The 23,397-nt window shown below is 28.9% G+C and overlaps 1 protein-coding gene across 1 annotated transcript in view; it reads left to right on the top strand.

Moving 5' to 3' along the window:
* Window positions 1-5,868: 5,868 nt before the first annotated feature.
* Vex (vexed) overlaps window positions 5,869-23,397 on the top strand; it is a 235,135-nt gene continuing 217,606 nt past the window's right edge. The window contains exon 1 of the mRNA XM_064071361.1: window positions 5,869-6,212. Within this exon, the coding sequence (XP_063927431.1) occupies window positions 5,972-6,212 (241 nt within the window). The 5' untranslated portion in view covers window positions 5,869-5,971. The remainder of the gene's footprint in view (window positions 6,213-23,397) is intronic.

The raw sequence follows: 23,397 nt of genomic DNA, 5'->3' as shown, positions 1-23,397 counted from the left end.
ATTCTTCAACTTTTCAATTTTTTAATTATCAATTTTTCTATTTCTCAATTTTTCGTAATTTCTGTTTTGAGATTTTCCTGTTTCCATTCTTGAATTTCTCAATTAATCGGTTTGTCAATTTTTCGATTTTGCGGTTTCCTGATTTTTCAATTTTTCTGTTTTTCAATTTCCCAATTTCTCCGTTTTTCTGTTTTTTCATTTTTCAGCTTTTTGGTTGTGCGATTTCTCGAATTTTCAATTTTCCTCTCGATTTTCAATTTTTGTAATTTTCTATGTTTCAGGTTTTTGATTTTTCACATTTCTATTTTCAAAATTTTAGATTTTCCGATTTCTCTAATTTTTTTTTTAATTTTTCGACTTCGAATTTCCGATTTCCCAAATTTTTGTCTTTTTTTTCAATTTTTCGATTTTCCGGTTTCACAATTATTCCATTTTTTGATTTTTCGATGTCTCAATTTTTTAGGTTTTTTAAACATATGTAGGTTTTTTGATTTCTCCATTCTCGATTTTTCAATTTTTTGATTTTTCGACTTCTATTTCCCGAATTCTCATTTTTCGTCTTTTCGAGATTCCGATTTTTGAATATCTTGATGTTTCAACTTCAATTTCCCGATTTCTCAATTTTTCAATGTCCCGATTTCCCAATTTTTAAATTTTTCGATTTCTCGATTTTTCGATTTCTGGACTTCTCGATTTTAAAATTTTTCAAGCTTTCGATTTCTTGATTTTTCAAATAAAGACATCGGGAATTCCTAAATTTTCAAAGACTTTTCAGTACCACAATTTTTCGTTTTTTCATTTTATTACATTTTAAAATTTTTTCATTTTTTAATGTGTCGTTTTTTCAAATTTTTTTTAATTTACCAATTTTTCGACTTCCAAATTTGTCAGTTTCCTGTTTCCTCAATTTTTCGATTTTTCAATTTTTCGTTTTCCTAACTTCTCAAATTCTTGATTTTTATTTTTCATTTTTACGATATTTTAGTTTCATTTCTGGATTTTATATCATAATGTTCATTATTTTATTTCCGTTATGTTTTTAATGCTTCTTTCGATTTTATTAATTTTCGTTTATTCAATTCTTCAAATTTTCAGTATTTGATTTGTGGATTCTTCAAAGTTTTCATTTTATACTTTTACGTTTTTTCAGTTTTGACTTTTCAATTTTACAATTTTGAAATTGTTCCAGAAGTTAAAAAATCAAAAACTGAAAAACCGAAAAACGAAAAGATGCAAAAATTGAAAAATCGAAAAATTGAAGAAATGAGAAATTGCAAAATGTAAAAAATGGAAAATCGTAAAATTTAAAATGGCAGGAAAAATTGAAACCTTGAAAAACTAAAAATCGATAAAATTAATTATCAAAAAGTTGGAAACCATCAAGAAAAAATCGAATCCAAAAATTGGAAAACCCGAAAATTGTAAACTTGAAAAATCCAAAAATTGCAAAATCTAAACGTTGAAAATTTTTAAAATGAAACTGAAGAATAAAACGAAACGAAAATTTGGAAATCCCAAATTTGGAGAAATGAAAAAGTGAATTATAGAAAAATTGAAAAAATTAAAAATTAATAATCGAAGAACCAAAAAAATCCGAAACTTAAAAATTGGAAAGAAGGAAAAACGAATCGAAAGAAAACCAAAAAATTGTGAAAACGAAAAATTATACATAGGATCGTCAAAATTGTAAAGTCGAAAAATTGTAACATTGAATGAGAGAAAATTCGAAAAAAATGATTATAAAATCAACATTGAAAAACCGAAAAATTGAAAAAGTAAAGAGAAAAAACTGGAAGAAAAAATTGAATGGAAATATTGAAGAAAAAAAAAATCAAAATTAAAAACTCGCAAAGTGAAAAATTGCAAAATCTAAGGGCCGGTTGCATAAACGCAAATCAAATTTAATCTCTGATTAAGAACAATTGTAACTATGATAATAACAATCGTTACTATGGAGTTAATCAGAGATTAAATTTGATTTGCGTTTATGCAACCGGCCCTAAACGTTGGAAATTCGAAAAACTGAAAAATTTTAAAATGAAAACTTGAAGAATTATGTATGGCAAAACTGAAGAATAAAAAAATGGAAAATTGAAAAACTGAATTGAAAAAAATATATAGAATCGGATTATTGGAAAATCAAAAAAATGTAGAAATAAATAAAATAAAAAACTGAAGCGAAAATTGCAAACTGATAATTTGAAGAAATGAAAAACTAAAAAATGCAAAAATTGAAAAATCTAAAAATTAAATATCGAAAAACCAATAAAATCGGAAAAAATTGACAAATCGAAAAACTGGAAAGGCGAGAAATTGCAAAATCGGAAAATTGTGAAATCGGAAAATTATATATAGACACAAACTTGGACGATAGAAAATTTCGAAAACTAAATATCGAAAAAGTTCTAAACCCAACAATTGAAAAATGAAATGATTCTAAAATCGTAAAACTGAAAAAGTGAACTTTTAAAAATTATAATTATTATTATGTATTTAAAACGAAAACTAGAAAAATTGCAATCAAAAATTGAAGAAACGAATAATTGAAAAATCCAGAAACTGAAAATGTTTACATTGAAAAAAGAATGATACAATCACAACATTGAAAAACCGAAAAAATAAAAAAAAGAAAAAACCGGAAGAAAAAATTTAATCGAAAAACTGAAAAATCAAAAATTGAAAAAGCTAAAAATTAAAAATCGAAAAACTCTAGTTCATTCAAGTTGCTGATTTCGAATTTTTCTCAGGTTTTCATTTTCTCAGTTTTTCAAGTTCAAGTTTTTGATTTTTATTTTAATTTTCAATGCTTTTTTCGATTCATTCAATTCTTCAATTTTTGATTTTTGGATTCTTCGATTTTCCAATTTTTTCAATTTTGCAAGTTTTGGATTTCCAATTATCCGGTTTTCTTATTTCTTTAATTTTCAATATTTCACCTTTCTTCAATTTTTCATTTTATACTTTTCCGTTTTTTCATTTTTGATTTTTCAATTTTACAATTTCGAAATTTTTCCATTTTTTTGGTTCGAGCAGTTGAAAAATCGAAAAACTGAAAATCGGAAAAAATTGAAAAATCCAAAAACTGAAGAAACGAGAAATTGCAAAATGGAAAATGTGGAAAATAGAAAATCTTAAAATCGAAGAACTGAATAAACCAAAATTTAACAATTGAAGAATTAAAAATCGAAAAATATTAGTTGATCAAAAAATTTAAAAGAAAAAAATAATCGAATCGAAAAATTTGAAAAACACAAAAATTGTAAAATCGAAAAATTATAGAATCGTCAAACTGAAAAATTGAAAGATCGAAAAATTGAAAAATTAAATATCGAGAAATAAATAATTGAAAAGTGGAATTATTTATTTAAAATCAAAACTAGAAAAATTGCAAATTAAAAATTTAAGAAAGAAAACATTGAAAAATAGAGACACTGAAAAATCTAAAACTGAAAAATCGAAAAAATGAAAAATTCTAGATTGAAAAAAAAATAATCAGAACATTAAAAAACCGAAACTAAAATTGCAAATCGAAAAAGTGCAAAATTTAAACTTTTGGGAAATCGAAAAACTGAAAAACTTTAAAATGGAAACTCGAAGATTTGTAACTCGTAAAACTGAAAAATAAAAAAAAATGAGAAATCGAAATACCAAAAAATTATAGAATTGGATAATTGAAAAATAAAAAACTGTAGACGTAAAAAAAAATTGGAAAAACTAAAAATTAAAAATAAAAAATTGGAAAACATGGAAAAATCGAATAACTGAAAAAACGAGTCATTGCAAAATCGAAAAAGTGGATAATCGAAAAATTACGAATCGAAGAACTGAAGAAACGGAAAATTGATACCTTGAAAAATTAAAAATGAAAAAACTTAAAAATTGGAAAGAAGGAAAAACACGAATGGAAAAAAAACAAAAAATCGTGAAATCGAATCATACATAAAATCCTCAAAATTGGAAAGTCGAAAAATGGTAACACTGAACGACAGAAAATTTCGACAAGGAAATATTAAAAATTTAAAAATCAAAAATTGAAGAATCGAAAAACTCTAAAATCGTAAAATTCAAAAAGTGAACAATTAAAAAATTATAATTATTATTATGTATTTATTATTTAAAAATTTAAAAACTAGAAAAATTGCAAACCAAAAATTGAAGAAACGAAAATCTGGAAAATCTAAAATTTAAAAAAGAAAGATTAAAAAATCTGAAAGTTGAAAAAAGGATGAATTATAAAATCAGAAATTTGAAAAACCGAAAAATTGAAAAAGTAAAGAAAAGAAAAAACCGGAACAAAAAACTGAAAATTTAAAAAGTGAAAACTCGTGAAATTGCAAATCGAAAAATTGTAAAATCTAAACGCTGGAAAATCGTAAAACTGAAAAATTTTAGAAAGGAAACTCGGAGAGTCGTTTTGTTAAATTAAAGACTAAAAAAATGAGAAATTGAAAAATTGAAATGAAAAAAAAAATTATAGAATCGGATCATTGAAAAATTAAAACGCTGTAGAAATAAAGAAAATAAAAAATCGAAACGGAAAATTTGTAAATCGTAAATTTGAAGAAATGAAAAACTGAAAAAGCGGGAAATTGCAAAATCGACAAATTGCGAATCGAAAAACTGAAGAAACTGATAATTGAGAAAGTTAAAAATTGGAAAGAAGGAAAAACGAATCTAAAGGAAAACCAAAAACTGAAATCGAAAAATTATACATAGAATTGTCAAAACAGTAAATAAAGAAAAATGGAATTAATGTAAAAGTTCTAAAATCCACGAATTGAAAAATGAAAAAATTCTAAAATCGCAAAATTGAAAAAGTGAACAATTTAAAAAGTATAAATATTATTACGGATTTAAAATGAAAATTAGAAAAATTGCAAATCAAAAATTGAAGAAACGAAAAATTGAAAAATCATGAAACTGAAAATTTTCACATTGAACAATGTACCATAAAATCAGAACATTGAAAAACCGAAAAATTGAAAAATAAAGAAGGAAAAAACCGACATAAAAAATTTAATCGAAAATCTGAAGAAATGAAAAAAATTAAAAATTAAAAATCGAAAAACTTAAAAAACCAGAAATTGCAAAATCGAAAAAATGCAAATTCGAAGAATTGAAGAAACGAAAAATTGAAGAATTGAAAAACTAAAAATTGTGAAACTTAAAAAAGTAAAATAACTAATGAAACGACAAATTGGAAAGAAGAAAAAACGAATCGAAAGGGAAACCTAAAATTTGTAAAATTGGAAAATTGTAACCTCGAATCATGGAAAATTTGAGAAATAAAATATCGAAAATTTAGAAATCAGAAATAGAAAAATCGAATTAATGAAACATAATTATTTTTACGTAAACGAAAAATTGCAAAACGAAAAATTGGTGTCAAATTAGGTCATCGAGGTGGGCGGATGTGGCCTGAACTTTCCATTCCGTAATTGTCCAGGATCAAGCTGGTCAATAAGTTCCTGGCCCATGTTCTGATATCTCGCAGCTGTAACTGACTCCTCGAACAAAATGGACCAAATAGTCGTCTCCTAGAAACGGCACATCAAACTCCAATTTCGTGTGTGTGTAACGACATTCCTTCAAAATAATGAGCTTTTTCCGCACTCCACAACCCCATATTTCGCTAGTTTACACCCCCGATACATAAAATAAAGCTTCATCACCAAAAATTGTTATCTATGTCAAAACCCATCTCAACCCACTCCTTCCACCCCACCCCTGCCAATTGCACAATCTCCCGCAAAACAAAGCAAGTTATAATTCCCCAACCCACCCCTCCCCCCTCTTTATTATTATTACTTTTTTCCTGGCGAAACCGTGCCGAGAAGACGCTCCCGCACCCTCGCCGCACACCTCCGACCACGTGCTCCCCCCACCCATCGGCCCGGAGGCCCTCCGGAGCGCGGTCCTCCACATTGCCGGTCGGTCCGTCGGCGGCTTCGCATGCCAAACTCCGGTTGATATGGAGCGTTTCGCGCCGCTGCTCGTGTGCCTCGTCGTCGTGGCGTGCCAGACCGGAGCCGTCTCCGGGGGCAGCTGCCGGGAGGCCAAGCTGTGCTGTCCGGGCCGGGATTCGTCGTGTGTTGTGCAGAAGGCGCCGCTGAACGCCATCATCGAGGACCTGAGCGACAAGCCGTGCTACTGCGACCATGCCTGCCTGAAGCTGGGGGACTGCTGCCCGGACTTCAAGGAGGCGTGCGGAGGTAGGGGCTGCAAGGGGGTGGGTTGAGTGGAGTGACGAAATGTTCGAATGTCGGGATGGAGGAACCCCGCTGAGTTTGGTGGGATTAAGAGTGGATACGAAACGACATATACATGCTAGGAAAAATAATAATAATAAAGAAAACATAAATGTTTGATATTTTCAAATAAACAGGTTTTTCTTTTATGAAATAATTTTACATTATTGAAAATTGTACAAAGAAAAAGTGATTATCGGTGGAAACAAATTGCGTTTAAAAGCGACATTCAGACAAAAAATTATTGCTGTCAATATCAGCGGTGTAGAAGTAAGTACGTATCAAATTAGATTTTAAAAAACAAATATCAATTAATTTTTTAATTTGGTTTATTTGTTTATATTGATCTCCATTAGGACTTTATTTAACAAATACAAATTTTAGATAAATTTAGATAAATTTAAAACACATTTTTTTTCATGATAAGCCCTATTATGTTATAAAATCGGTGAAATTCATGCAATGGTTTTCGATTTTTCGTTGATGAAATTTTTGACCTTTTCGTGAGAAAATTTTTCTTGATTAGCGATTGAAATGTGATGAATTTTTTTACTGTTTTGAGCACCATGTGAAATTTACCAAAAGACATTTTCTTGTAGATTTATAGTTGTAGAAGCTCTTTCCGCTTTCGTTTCTTCGAAAATTCCAACATTTTATTCAGAGTCGATTAAATGAAGAAGGACGATTTTCGAGATATTTAGAAATTTCATCTTCAAATCGAATTTTCGAATCAGCTGGTCAAAATAAATAAATGTACTTATTTCCCAGAATTTTTAGCCAACTTTTTTAATAATTTCATTTTCCGAGTAGATTATGAATTTTTTTACGGTTTTTCAAGCACCCTTAGAATATTGCTTAAGACATTTCCTTGTAGATTTCAAATTGTGAAAGTTATTTTCGGTTCCATTTCCTCGAAAAATAATCAATCCATTTGACCATTTTCGAAAATTATTCAAAGACATTTCTTGTAAATTTCGACCTCAAGATTTTGGCCTCACTTCTTCAATAAGTTTTGTCATATTTGGAGACTTGATAATTGAAATATTTAAATTTTTAGAATTCTGAAAAATTTGATTTTTAAAGCGAATATTTCGAAAAAAAACGACGATTTTCGAGATATTTAGAAATTTTATCTTCAAATCGAATTTTCGAATCATCTGGTCAAAATAAATAAATGTACTTATTTCCCAGAATTTTTAGCCAAATTTTTTAAAAATTTCATTTTTCGAGTAGATTATGAATTTTTTTACGGTTTTTCAAGCACCCTTAGAAGATTACTTAAGACATTTCCTTGTAGATTTCAAATTGTGAAAGTTATTTTCGGCTCCATTTCCTCGAAAAATAATCAATCCATTTTCGAAAATTATTCAAAGACATTTCTTGTAAATTTCGACCTCTAGATTTCGGCCTCTCTTCTTCAATAAGTTTTGTCATTTTTGGAGACTTGATAATTGAAATATTGAAATTTTTAGAATTCCGAAAAATTTGATTTTTAAAGCGAATATTTCGAAAAAAAACGACGATTTTCGAGATATTTAGAAATTTTATCTTCAAATCGAATTTTCGAATCAGCTAGTCAAAATAAATAAATGTACTTATTTTCCAGAATTTTTAGCCAAATTTTTTAATAATTTCATTTTCCAAGTAGATTATGAATTTTTTTACGGTTTTTCAAGCACCCTTAGAATATTACTTAAGACATTTCCTAGTAGATTTCAAATTGTGAAAGTTATTTTCGGCTCCATTTCCTCGAAAAATAATCAATCCATTTGACCATTTTCGAAAATTATTTAAAGACATTTCTTGTAAATTTCGACCTCAAGATTTTGGCCTCACTTCTTCAATAAGTTTTGTCATATTTGGAGACTTGATAATTGAAATATTGAAATTTTTACAATTCCGAAAAATTTGATTTTTAAAGCGAATATTTCGAAAAAAAACGACGATTTTCGAGATATTTAGAAATTTTATCTTCAAATCGAATTTTCGAATCAGCTGGTCAAAATAAATAAATGTACTTATTTCCCAGAATTTTTAGCCAAATTTTTTAAAAATTTCATTTTTCGAGTAGATTATGAATTTTTTTACGGTTTTTCAAGCACCCTTAGAATATTACTTAAGACATTTCCTTGTAGATTTCAAATTGTGAAAGTTATTTTCGGCTCCATTTCCTCGAAAAATGATCAATCCATTTGACCATTTTCGAAAATTATTCAGACATTTTTTGTAAATTTCGACCTCTAGATTTCGGTCTCACTTCTTCAATAAGTTTTGTCATTTTTGGAGACTTGATAATTGAAATATTGAAATTTTTAGAATTCTGAAAAATTTGATTTTTAAAGCGAATATTTCGAAAAAAAACGACGATTTTCGAGATATTTAGAAATTTTATCTTCAAATCGAATTTTCGAATCAGCTGGTCAAAATAAATAAATGTACTTATTTCCCAGAATTTTTAGCCAAATTTTTTAATAATTTCATTTTCCAAGTAGATTATTATGAATTTTTTTACGGTTTTTCAAGCACCCTTAGAATATTACTTAAGACATTTCCTTGTAGATTTCAAATTGTGAAAGTTATTTTTGGCTCCATTTCCTCGAAAAATAATCAATCCATTTGACCATTTTCGAAAATTATTCAAAGACATTTCTTGTAAATTTCGACCTCTAGATTTCGGCCTCTCTTCTTCAATAAGTTTTGTCATTTTTGGAGAATTGATAATTGAAATATTGAAATTTTTAGAATTTTGAAAAATTTTATTTTTAAAGCGAATATTTCGAAAATCTTGTTCCTGAACCATAAATAAGCTACATTTTTCGAATCAGGATGTCGAATTTTTTGTAATTTTTTTAAATAACTTCTCCAAAATGTCAATTTTTGATTACTTGTACAAATTGTGACCATTTATCGACCATTTTCGAAAATTAGTTAAAAATATTGATTTCGACCTTTAGCAGTTAATTTCTGCCTCATTTCTTCCATAACTGTTGTCATTTTTCGAGAATCTCCAATTGAAATATGGCGATTTTTAAAATTTTGAAAAAATTTGACTTTTCCAGTGAATGTTGTGAAAATTTTGCTATACTTTTCGAATCAATACGTCCACGTCTATATACCAGATTTTGTTGTGAATTTTTAGATAACTTTTCCAAAAGGACAAGAACAAATTTTCCAAAAGCTCAAATTTTCAATGCTAACTCATTATAAAGATTTTGGCCATTTTCGAAAATTAGCCAGACATTTTCTTGTTGGTTTCGACCTCTAGAAGTTACTTTCGGCCTCATTTCTTGCATAACTTTGTCATTTTTCGAGAATCTCCAATTGAGATAATATGGACATTTTTAAAATTTTGAAAAAATTTGAGTTTTCAAGTGAATATTTTCAAAATCTTGCTGCTGGCCCATAAACACGCTATATTTTTTGAGTCAGCAGGTCGAGATCTATATACCGGAATTTTTTGTGATTTTTTAAACAACTTTTCCAAAAACTCAATTTTTTAATAAAAATTTTGACCATTTTTCAACCATGTTCGAAAATTAACTAAAGACATTTTTTTTTTATTTTGACCTTTAGAAGTTACTTTCGGCTTTATTTCTTCTATAACTGTCATCATTTTACGAGAATCTTCAATTGAAATATGACAGTTTTTAAAATTTTGAAAAAATTTGATTTTCCACGTGAATATTTTGAAAATCTGGCTCCTAGACCGTAAACATGCTATATTTTTCGAATCAGCACGTCGAATTCTATTTACCAGAATTTGTTGTAAATTTTTAGACTGCGTTTCCTAAAGCTTAATTTTTTACTATGATTGCCCTCTTTATAAAAATTTTGACAATTTTTTAAGCAATTTGGAAAACGAGCTAAATACAATTTCTTGTAAATTTCGACCTCTTCGATTTTTCAGCTTCATTTCTTCAAAAACTCTTGTCATTTTTCGAGAGTTGCCATTTGAAAATGTCGAAAAAAAAATATTTTCCAAGTGAATATTTTGAAAATCTTGCTCCTGGACCATAAACACGCTATATTTTCCTAATCAGAATGTCGGCATCTATATATAGGAATTTTTTGTGAATTTTTAACAACTTTTTCAAAAGATCAATTTTCCAAAAATCTGTTTTTCAAGTAAAAATTCCAATATTTTTTTCAGAATCGATTGAATGAAAAACGACAATTTTCCACACAATTAAGAAAATTGCAAAACATTAAGTTTTTCGAATCAGCTCGCCGAAACATATTTTCACGAATTTTTTGAGAATTTTAAGCAATTTTTAAAAAACCTATTTTTTCGATTATTAAGTTATGAAATTTGTTACCGTTTTTCGACAACCATTCCAAAATTACATAAAGACATTTGGTTATAGATTTCCAGCTTTACAAATTATTTTCAATTTCATTTCTTCGAAAATTCCAACAATTTTTCCAGAATCGATTGAATGAAAAATAACACTTTTCCAGAATTTAACAAAAAATCATTTTCACACCAATTTTGAAGAATATATCAAAAATCTTGGTCTAAGACCGTCAACATCTTGTTTTTCAAATCATCTAGTAAAAATATCGTTCCCAGAATTTTTTTAAGAATTTTTGCGCAATTTTCAAAAATCTGTTTTTCAATTAAATTGTAAAGAAAATCACCAAAAGACGTTTTCTTGTGGATTTTGAACTCTAGAAGTTACTTTCGATCTCATTTCTTCGATAGCTCTTGCCAGTTTTCGAGAATTGCCATTTGAAAAATGGCAATTTTTAGAATTTTGAAAAAATTTCACTTTCCAACTGAATTTTTCGAAAATCTTGCTCCCAAATCATAAACATGCTATAATTTTCGAATCAGCACGTCGAGATCTATATACCAGAATTTTTCGTGAATTTTTAGGCAACTTTCCCAAAAGCTTAATTTCTGCAAAAATATCACTCGAAAATTAGCCAAAGATGTTTAGTTGTAGATTTTGACCTCTAGAAGTTACTTTCGGCCTCATTTCTTCGATAACTCGTGTCATTTTTCGAGAACTATGATTTGAATTATACACAATTTGTAGAATTTTGAAAAAAATTGGTTTTTGAACCGAGTATTTCGAAAATCTTACTCCGGAACCACAAATACGCTATATTTTTCGAATCATGACGTTGAGATCTATATACACGATTGTTTTTTTTTTTAATTTCTATACAATTTTTCCAACAACTGAATTTTTTAATACTACCCAATTGTAAAAAATTTGACCATTTTTCGACCATTTTCCAAAATTACCTTACTTGCGGCTTCATTTCTTGAATAACTGTTGTCATTTTTCAATTGAAATATAGCAATTTTTAAAATTTTGGAAAATTTGACTTTCCAAGTGAATATTTTGAAATTCTTACCCCTGGACGCTATATTTTTAGATATTTTCTTTTAGATTTCCATTCGAAGAAGTTATTCTCGGTTTCATTTCCTCGCAAATTCCAACAATTTTTCCTGAATGGATTGAATGAAAAACGACAATTTTCCAAATGTTTAAGAAAACTCAATGTCCAATTGAAGTTTTAAAGAATTTTTAAGAATCTTGCAACACGTTAAGTTTTTTGAATCAGCTCCCCAAAATATATTTCGACGAATTTTTTGAGAATATTTAGTCAAAAATCTCATTTTTCGATTATTATAATAGGATATTTTTCACCGTTTTTCGAAAAAAAAAAAAAATTCAAACCCAATTTTGTAGAACATTTCAAAAATCTTGGTCTAAATCGAATTTTTATTAAATTTTTAAGTAGATATTCAAAAATCTCATTTTCCAAATAAATTATCAAATTTTTCACAGTTTTTCAAGCAGATTTCGAAAATTACCTCAAGACATTTTCTTGTAGATTTGCAGTTGTACAAGTTATTTTAGGTTTCATTTTTTCGAAAATTACAACAATTTTTCCAAAATCGATTGAATAAACGACAATTTTTCAGATATTTAAATATTGCTCCAGAACCATCAACACGTTATGTTTTTCAAATTAGCTCGTAGAAATGTCTGTATCAAGATTAAAAAAAAAAATTTTGCGCAAATTTTCAAAAACCTGTTTTTCACTTAAATTCATACATGTACCTAAATTTTTTGACGGTTTTTCGAGCAGACTTTCAAAAAGACTGACCAAAAGACATTTTCTTCTACATTTCGACCCCTAGAAGTTACTTTTGCGTTTCATTTTTTCGATAAATCTTGTCATTTTTCGAGAATCTGGCTAGTCTTTAAAATTTTTGAAACATTTTGACTTTCCAAGTGAATATTTTGAAAACCTTTCCCCTGGGTCATGAACACACTATATTTTTCAAATAATCACGTCGAGATCTATATACCAGAATTTTTTGTTAATTTTTAGACAACTTTTCCAAAAGCTCAATTTTTTAATCTAAACATTTTGACGATTTTTCGACCATTTTCGAAAATTAACTAAACACATTTTCTTGCAGATTTCGACCTCTGGAAATTAGTTTCGGCCTCATTTCTTCTATAAGTCTTGTCATTTTTCAAAAATTACCATTTTTGAAATGAAATTCTATAAATTACCTTATTTCAAAAATGGTAATTTTTGAAATAAGGCAAAATCTTGTTCTGGAACCTTAAACATGCTATATTTTTCGAATCAACATGTCGAGATTTATACACCCGATTTTTTTTTGAACTTTTCCAAAAGCTTAATTTTTTAATACTAACCCCATATCAAAATTTTTACCATTTTTCGGCCATTTGCGAAAATGAGCTATATACATTTTCTCATTTCTTCAATGAGTATTGTGATTTTTCAAGAATCCCCTTTGGAAGTAGGTATGACAATTTTTAGAATTTTGAAAAAATTTGACTTTTGAACCGACAATTTCGAAAACCTTATTCCGCAACCATAACCACCCCATATTTTTCGAATCAGCACGTCTAGAATTTTTTGTGAATTTTTACATAGCTTTTCTAAAAACTCATTTTTTAATTCCACTCATTTAAAAAATTTTGACTATTTTTCCACCATTTTCGAAAATTTGTCAAAGACATTTTGTTGCAGATTTCGACCTTTAGAAGTCCTTTCAGCGTCATTTCTTCGATAACTCTTGTCATTTTTCGAGTATCGCCAATCGTAATTTTTAGAATTTTGAAAAAGTTTTATTTCGAACCGAATACTTGGAGAATGTTGCTCCGGAACTATAAACATGCTATGTTTTTCGATTTAGCATAACATAACATACATAACTAAAATTATTTGTGAGTTTTGACACAACTTTTCCAAAAGCTCAATTTTTAAACTAAAAAATTTTGACCATTTTCGAAAATTAGCCGCAGACATTTTGTTGTAGATTTCGACTTTTAGAAGCTATTTTCGGCCTCATTTCTTCGGTAACACTTGTTACTCTTCGAGAATTTTTACAATTTTGAACAAAAATAACTTTTTGACTCAGTATTTGGAACTTTCGAATTCTAGAAATTGTCATTGTCACTTTTGTCATTTTTTGAATTGCAAAATGGTAAACAATCCTAAATTCAGTTAATCGTTAAAGATATTTTCATTTCTCGAAATGTGAATGGATAAAATAATATAAGTTCCTTTATCTCCGCCCTCTTACTTGTTTACTCTCTTAAATTCCATTCTGCCGTCTCCTAAAACATCCACTAACAACGAAAGCACCCACTTCGAAAAAGATCTTATTATAACAAAACCAACACAATTACAGCATCGATATTAAAAAATAACATCCATAGGATATTGATCTCAATTAAAGTGCGTTCTCGAATTCCGCCTCTTTATCCAAGTCCGTCTGGGATTTGTTTTTTTCCCCAAATTAATCTTCGTCTCAGTTCACCACTACTTGTCTTTTTTATCCGTCTTCGTTATACCGCGCTGACAGACCGATGACATTTCAATTAACCAAGGAAAACAATAGTCGCCGGAATAATCTCATATCCAACCCCAAACCCTCTTTTTAATTGTAGCTTTCCGTTCTCCTGCTTAATTAGTACGCTATCCGACAACGAAACATTTTTCTCCCAACTAAAGACACCACCTATTGTACCCGAAATTAACCCATTGTGTTCCGAGTTTGCCGTTTTCGAACTATCCGCTTCATTGTAGAAAGAAGCTTAACGGAATCTGGTTTTCGTCACAAAGAAGTCGTGTGCGACCACCCCGCCGCCGACTCCATGACGTCACGTCGCGAATTATCAGCAGCTTCGCACCGCCCCCCGGCGGCATCGATTGCCTGCGTTAAGCTTCGACGACAGGTGATTAATAGATCGCGAATGTTTTTCGGAACACGCGAGCTGTTGCCGTGTCTGCGCTAATGATACGATTTTTTTTCTTTTTTTGGAAGACGCGAGATGTTATTTAGACGGCGGGAAAAGTGACACCGGTGCGGATTTCTAAGGCGGCCCGATTTGAATAATGTGGAATCGCGTTAAAGTAAGCCCGAATGAAGAGAGGTAAATTGACAGCTGACACAATAACTTCATCCTGTCTGTCTGTCGTGCGGTTTATTTCGATTCGGGCGGCGGTGTTTGGGAGAAGTAAAATAAAAGTGGATGGAGTGTTTCGGGGAATAAGGGAGTACGTGACTTTGGGGGAATTCGGGAGTTGACGAATTCGGGAAAGTTGGGATGGGGGTAGAAGCGAGGTGGCGAAATCTGAATTTCAACGCCGTGTTCCTAGGGTAGAATTTGTTAATTCTGACAAGGTGTTGTAAAAGTGTAGGTGTTTTACAGCACCTGGCCAAAATTAAAAGAATTCTACTATACTGTAAATAATCTTTTTTATTCGTTCTCGTATAAAAAGTCGTTGAAAATGGACAACAACGGTGATTACGAAATAAATAATAAAAACGCAGAAGATTCTATTGTTTGCGGTAAAGTATAAATCGATTTTTAAATTCATTATTTTTTAACATCCAAACAAGTGATATTTGTCAAACTCTAGAATGACGTTGCCAAGTTTTTAGAGATTAGCACGGAAATTCTAGTCACAATAACTTCAAACCATATGCAGAATTTCTTAATAATATTTAACTGTAATTTTTTTCTGTTTCCCCCAAAATTTGATGACGTTATCTACGCTTAATACGCTTTGTCGACTGATTACAAAACATTGACATAATTTTATTGCTTTGATCTCCACCAAAAACTCGATACAACTTTTCAAAAAAGTATTAAATAATTGAAAAAAGTGGGTTTTATAAGTACTTTAGGTTTTTTTACAAATATTTTAATTAAAAATAATTAAAAGTTCACAATTTTATTGTTGCTTTTGTAGCATTTTATTGCAATTTTTTGTTGCGTTTTTTGTTATTTTTTATCGTCTTTTCTTTATCGTCTGTTGTAGTCGCCTTTTTTTTGTTTCGTCACTTTTTCTGTTGATTTTTCTTGTTCACCGTTTTGTCGCTCCTTTGTATGTAGCTATTTTGTAAAATTCTGTACCTTTTTTGTCGCTTCTTTGTGACCCTTTTTGTCGCTTTTTTCACTTATTGTCGTACTATTTTTCCCATTTTTTTACTTTTATGGTCGCTTTTTGTAGCCGTTTTTGTCACTTTCGTAGTCGGGGTTTTCTATTGCATTTTTGTGGACTTTTTGTTGCGTTTTTGTTTTATTTTTATCGGCTTTTTGTCACGTGTTGTAACATTTAGATTCCGTTCTTTTTTTGTCGCTGTCCTCCGAATTTTTTTATTTTGTGTTTTCCCATTTCTTGTCGGATTATAGACAATTTGTCTTTTTTCCAATTTTTTGTTGCATTTTTTTTTTATCAACTTTAGTCATTTCCGTTGATAGCATTTTTTTGTTACTTTTTTGTGGACTTCCTTTAATCGCATTTTTTGTCCCTTTTATCGCCTTTTTCGTACTTCTATTTTCGCCTTTTTGTGACTTTTTTTGTTTTTTTGACTCCCTTCTTTTAGCCGAGCTTTTTTGTGGCGTTTTTGGCTCTATTCTAGTTACATTTTGCGTATTTTTTCGCGTTTTTTGTGGACATTTATTTATTGTTGCTTTTTGTGGCCGTTTTTTTGTTCCTTAAAATCGAAGAACTGAAGAAACGAAAATTTTAAAAATTACAATCATTACGTATTTAAAATGAAAACTAAAATATTTGGAAATCAAAAATTGAAGGAACGAAAAATTGAAAAATCGGAAAACTGAAAAATCTAAAAGTGGGAAAATTGAAAAATTCAAAACCTCAAAATTGCACACCGAAAAATTGAAAAATCCAAAAATTGACATTGAAAAAAGAAAAATTATAATAAAGTCAGAACAGTGAAAAACCGAATAACTGAAAATATTCAGAAGATAAAACACAAGTTTTAATCTTTCTGTTTTCAATTTTTCATTTCTTCAATTTGGCAAGCTCTTGATTTCCAGTTTTTATATTTTTTCGTATTTTTCATTTTTTATTTTTCAATTTTACAATTTTAAAAATCGAAAAATTGTAAATCCAAAGAACTGAAGAAACGAAGAATCGAAACATTAAAAAATTAAAATCGAAAAACGTAAAAATAGTAAAATCGAAGAATTATAGAATCCTCAAAATTCTGAAATCGTAAAACTGCGAAAATTTTGAAAAATTGCTATTATGACAAATCGAGAAAATCGAGAAACTGAAAAATCTAAAATTGAGAAAAAAAAGAAATGGAAAAATTTTAATAATTAAATTTGACTTTTCAATGTCCCGATATTACAGTTTTTCGGTTTTTCAGTTTGGCAATTCTTAATTTTTTAATTTTTCGATTTTTCAAGTGCGCAATTTTCCAAATTCTTGATTTTTATGTTTTATTTTTTCAATTTTTTAATTTTTATTTTTCATTTTTTCAATTATTTAATTTTCTCCATTTTGTATAGAAATTTCTTCTCATTTCTTTCTTTTATATTTCAATGACTTTCGATTTTATAATTTTTCAAATTTTCAATCTTCAATTTTTCAAATTCTTGATTTCCCAAGATTTTTCAAAGTTTTCATTTCGTATTTTTTCAATTTTTTTGATTCGAGAAGTTGAAAACTCGAAAAATTAAAAAATTGGAAAAAATTAAATCGAAAAACTGCATATCGAAGAAGTGAAAAAACCAAAAATTTAAAAAATTGCAATTATTACATATTTAAAATAAAAATTAGAAAAATTGAAAAATTTCACATTGAAAAAAGAAAGATTATAAAAAAATCAGAACACTGAAAAACCGAATAATTGAAAAAATTGGAAAAATAAAACACCGAAACGAAAAATTGCAAATCGAAAATTTGAAAAAACGAAATATTATAAAAGCGAAAAATTGAAAAATTAAAAAAAGAAAACTCAAGAAATTTTAAATCAAAATCGCAAACTCTAAGAATTGAAGAAACAAAAAAAAATGAAAAACGAAATTGAAAAATCGCATAATAATTGAAGAAACAAAAAATTTAAAAAATTATAATTTAAAAAACCAAAATCATTTCAATATTTCGTTTTTTCGATTTTTAAGTTTCTCAATTTTTAATCTTTCTGTTTTCAATTTTCCGTTTCTTCAAATTTTCAAGTTGTTGACGTCCAGTTTTTTATTTGTCAATTTTACAATTTTTACATCTATTTGATTCGAGAAGTGGAAAATCGAAAAATTAAAAGTCGAAAAACTAAAATATGGGAAAAAATTGGAAAATATAAAAATTATAGAATCGTCAAAATTGTAAATTCGGAAAACTGTAACACTGAAAGATCAGAAGATTTAAAAATTACTGTTAATACATATTTAAAGTGGAAACCAAAAAAAAAAATTGCAAACAAAAATGGAGAAGCGAAAAATAGAAAAATCGAGAAACTGAAAATCTAAAATTTAAAAAACGAAAAATTAAAAAATCCAAAAGCTAGAAAATCGGAAAATTGCAAACCGAAAATATTCACATTGAAAAACGGAAAAATTAAAATATAATCAAAACGCTGAAGAACTGTAAAATTATAAAAACAAAGAAAATGAAAAAACGAAACGAAAAATCACAAATAGGAAATGTTAAGAAATGGTGAATTAAAATAGCGAAAAATTGAAAAAGCGGAAAAATTTAAACAATAAAAATTGAAAATAGTAACTGTTTATTTTTTCAATTATTCGATTTTTCAATGTTCCGATATTACAATATTTCGTTTTTCGATTTTTAACTTACTCAATCTTTCTGCTTTAAAATTTTTCGATTCTCCAATTTTTCAAATTTTTTATTTCCATTTTTTAGATTTTTCGAAGTTTTCACTTTGTACTTATTCTATTTTTATTTTGTTTTTGGAAATTTTTCAGTTTTTTAACTTTCAAATGTTTCAGTTTTTCAATTTTAGATGGATTTTTCAGTTTCCCAATGTTTCAATTTTTCGCTTCTTCAATTTTTGATTGTAATTTTTTTAATTGTCATTTTATGTAACAATAGTTATAACTTTTAAAACTTGTCACCTTTTTTACGATTTTTGAATTTTTCATGTTTCAATTATTGGATTTTAAAACTTTTTCGTTTATTCGATTTTTCAATTTTGCGATTTTTAATTTCTGAATTTGTTGAAATTTTATTTTTCAATGTTTCGATATTTCAGTGTTACATTTTTTTCAATTTTACAATTTTGAGGATTCCGTAAGTTTTGGGTTTTCCAATTATTCGATTCGATTCGTTCTTTCTTCTTTCCAATTTTTCGATTTATCAATTTTTTCGGTTCTTAGTTTCTTGATTTTTAGTTTTTCCTTGTTTCAATGTTTCGCTTCTTTAGTTCTTTAATTGCAATCTTCCAATTTTCCACATTTTCTATTTTGTAATTTTTTGTTCATTCAGTTTTTCGATTTTTCAATTTTGTCCGAATTTTTTAGTTTTTCGTTTCTTAATTTTTAACTTTTCAGATGTCCGAATTTTCAACTTTTCATATAAAAAAAAAAAGAAATATTGCAAAATTGTAGAATTGAAAAATCGAAAATTAAATTTAGAAAAAGTGCAAAATGTAAACTTTGAAAAATTTAAAAATTGAAAATTAGGAACTTCAAAATTGAAGAGACGAAAAGTTGAAGAATCGAAAAATTAAATGTGAGATATATTTTGTAACATTTTTTATGGACTTCTTTTACATTTTATCAACCTGTTATTATTGTCATTTTGTCGCCTTTTTATAGTTCTTTTATAGAATTTTTGTGGCTTTTTTAACGTTTTTTTTCACATTTTTTTTTTGTGACCTTTTTTCCCTTTTATTTACACCTTTTTATTGGTTTAATTTTTTTGTGGTGTTTTTGGTTTAATGTTTTAGTAACTGTTTGATTTTTTCTAATTTCTTTTTTGTGATTTTATTGACGCTTTTTGTAACCGATTTTTTTGTGTTTTCTCACTTTTTAGTCGCATTTTTCGTGGACCATTTTCGTAGCGTTTTTTTCTTTTTTTTGTCACCCGTTTTAATTGTATTTTTTTCTTATTTTCTTATCCCATATTTTTTAGTCTTTTTTAGACTTATTGAAGCCTTCTTGTTACGTATTTTCTTCTTTTTTTATGACTTCCTTTTTGTATTTTTTTTTTGTAGTTGCCTTTTTTGTTGGATTTTTTGCGTTTCTTGTCCTGTTTTTAATAACCTTTTTATCATTATTTGTAACTTTTTTGTACAGTTTTTTCGTCTTCTTTTGTAGCCTTTTTGGGGCGTTTTTTTGCCCTTTTTGACTTGGTCGATTTTTGGTGGCGTTTTCAGCTCTCTTTTTAGTCATTTTTTACTGGCTTTTTTTACATTTTGTAATTAATTTCTTATCCTTTGTTTTACTATTTCTTGTCACCTTCTTACACTCGTAGACACTTTGTTCTTTTTTCCTTGGGTTTTTAATTGCATTTTTTGTGACATTGTTGGTCGCTTTTTTTTAATGCTTTTTATGTAAACTTTATTTCTGTCACGTTTTCTATTCTTTTTTATCGTCTTTTTTGTCGCCTTTTTGTAGTTCTTATATAGAATTTTTGTAGCGTTTTTTGTCCTCATTCTGACTTACCATTACCTGACTTGCCATGACCTGACTTACCATTAGATCTGACTTGGAATGTCCTGACTTGCCACGACCTGGATTGTCATAACCTGACTTGCCATTATTTGACATGTTATGACCTGACTTGCCATGACCTGACTTGTCACGACCTGAGTTGCCATGATCTATTATGATCTAACTATCCATGACCTGACTTGTGATGACTTGACCTAACTTGGCATGATCTTTTATGACCTGACTTGCTAAGACCTGACTTGCAACGACCTGACTAGTAATTTTTTTTTCATTGCACTTTTGGGCTTTTTATCAGTCATGTCATTTTTTTCGCATTTTGTCTTCAATGATTTTTTTGTTCTCGGTTTTCGTATTTTTGTCGCGTTTTTTGTGGACTTTTTAAAAAAACTTTTTATTTTCTGTTTTGGTGTCCTTCATTGTAGTTTTTTATACCCCGTTTTTTGTTGTATTTTTCGTGGACTTTTTTATACTTTTTTATCCTATACTTTTTTACATATTTTAGTTTTTTAAAAAATTTTCAGTCCCTTTTATAGGTCTTTATTATGGATTTTTTTATCCTCTCGTTCCACATTTGTTATTGTCTTTGACTATTTTTTGTCATCTGTTATAGTCGACTTTTTGTTAAATTTTTAACTCTTGTTTCTGTACCTTTTTCAAATTTTTTTTTTTTAAATACAAGGTTTAAATTAAAAAACTAAATCAGAATAGCGAAAAGTATAAAGATCTGTCCAAGAAAACGATTATGTGGTACGCCACAGGATAGCGTCAAAAGCGTGAAATAATTCCTTCTGAAAATACCCGTTGTAGCTTGATTCATGGCACCTGTGTGTCACTGTGGCGTAACATGTGTTGTCAAATGATATTTTCGGTGCGACTTATCGTTATTAATAATAGAAAAAGTAAAACTAAGCTAAAATTAGTGGCGATTTTTTTTCGTGTTTAAAACTTCACCACCCTACTTCTAGTCCTCCACCCCGCCTCCCGCGATCCGCGCTTTCCCTCCAAACAAACGCCATTATCCGAACTACGAGACGTCTTCTGATGCTCCGTTAATGAATCGGGCCCGAGTCGCTTGTTTGAGAAACAGTAGACAGTCACGTAAAGTGGATGGCTTCGAGCTAGTTGCCGATAATTGCGAAGGATCGGAATCAGAAGTGGGATTCGAGGAGTTTGGCAGAATGTTTTAAATTTCCCAGCTGGTCGGGGGCGGCCCTTCTGGAAAAGGATACGGGAATTCGATATCCTGCAGGGTATTGTTGCCGGACCGTATAGTTTTGGATTGAACCGTCGTGCGCAATCTTAAAGTTCCCCGTCGATAATGGGTTATTTATAGACGGAATATTGAGGGAGGGTTAAATAAGTGATGAGATTGATGTGTGGAGTTTAAAAAGGGAGCAAATTTTGCGCTGATTTGACGGTGAGGAGGGTTTGCGGCTGTGGCGATCATTTGTATAGATTAGGAGAGCGCGGGTCGTGATGGGAAGGCTTGAGGGACACCGGAGTGGTGGGCTAAGGAGCGACAAATCGGCAAATTTGGACGCATTTCCGGGGTCATTGATTAGTAAAGGGCGGACTTTAGGGTAAAAATACTATATTCACAGACTGACTTAAGGTCAGCCCAATGGTCTTTAATCTGGTGATTCTTGTTAATAAGATGGTGAAAGTGGGAAATAGCACAATAACCTACAATGTTTCATTTAATTTAGAATTACACAACAAAATTATGAATAGCAATAAACGAACCTTTTTTATGTCATAAAAATTATCGCAAGTACTAGCTCCACCCACCCGCCCTTTTTTTCCGTCTATTTTGTTCTAAAGTCGGACTACATCCCTTCTTCATTCTAGTGACAACTCTTTATATTATTCAAGCTTATCTTGGCAAAAACTAGACCCGCCCACCCGCCCTCTATTTTCATGGAAGATATATCATCTGCCAAAATCACTCTTATCTTAGCAAATACAAGCCCCGCCCACCCGCCCTCTATTTTATTAAGGGGTATATCATTGGCCAAAATCAGTCTTATCTTAGCAAATGCAAACCCTGCATTTTTTTTATGATTTTGTTTTGACATCCATTTTTGCTTATTTTTTGCAGATTTTGTGGTTTTTGAATTTTTTTACTTTGTGATTTTATTGACGCTCTTTTGTCATCGATTTTTTTGAGTTTTTTCTCACATTTTTATTGCATTTTTTGTGGATTTTTTGTGACTGTCTTTAGACCTTTTTTTTAGCTTTTTTGTCACTTTTTGAAGTTTCTTTTTTGTGACATTTTTTTGTGGGTTTTTTTTACATTTTTTGCTATAATCATTTTTTTATAGTTCTTTTATAGAATTTTTATTTTTTTTTGTAGCGTTTTTTTCTCTTGCTTTTTCACACTTGTTGTGACTTTTTTGTCTTTTATTTACATCTTTTTATTAGTCTAATTTTTGTGGTGTTTTTGGTCCACTTTTTTAGTAACTTTTTGTTACGGCTTTTTTAACTTTTTAAATGTCGAACTACCGAAAAACCGAAAATTCAAAATCCGAAAAGTCGAAAAACTCAATCAAGAATTTTAAAAATTTCCAAACAGAAATGAAAAAATCGGTAAATCGAAACACCGCAAAATCGACAAAACCGGGAAATCGAAACAGCGATTTTCCGATTTCTCGGTTCTTCAATTCTTCGATATATCGATTTTTTAGTGTTTTGATATGTATTTCCATTTCCCGATTTTTCGACTTTTTGGTTTAGTTTTCAAATTTTCGATTTTTCAAATTCTTGATTTATCGATTTTTTGTTTTAAATTTCTCAATTTTTTATTTTTTTTATTTGAAACTTGATTTTGGGCTATTTCGATTCACCGATTTTCGATGTTTCATTTTTTCAGTAGAAGAATTCATAAATTGAAGAATGCCAAAACTGAGAAATCCAAAACTCGAAAAACTGAAAAATCTAAAAATTAACAAATTAAAAACTCAAATTGAAAAATTCGCAAAATTGAGAATTCTAAAAATCAAAAAATCGTAAAATCGAAAAACTGAAAAATTGAGAAATCGAAATTAAAAAAAAATGAAAAATCTAACATTTTAGAACTCGGAAAATTGAAGAAGCGAAAAACTGGATCAAGAAATTAAAAAATTCAATACAGAAATGTCCAAAAATTAGGATATCGAAACATCGAACAATCGACAAAACCATCGAAGTTACGATTT

The sequence above is a fragment of the Zophobas morio genome, unplaced genomic scaffold, assembly GCF_036711695.1.
Source record: "Zophobas morio isolate AGI-343-1 ecotype UQ-CSIRO unplaced genomic scaffold, CSIRO_AGI_Zmor_V1 ptg000040l, whole genome shotgun sequence".
Classification (NCBI taxonomy): Eukaryota; Metazoa; Arthropoda; class Insecta; order Coleoptera; family Tenebrionidae; genus Zophobas; species Zophobas morio.
This window is presented reverse-complemented; position numbering and strand designations above follow the sequence as displayed.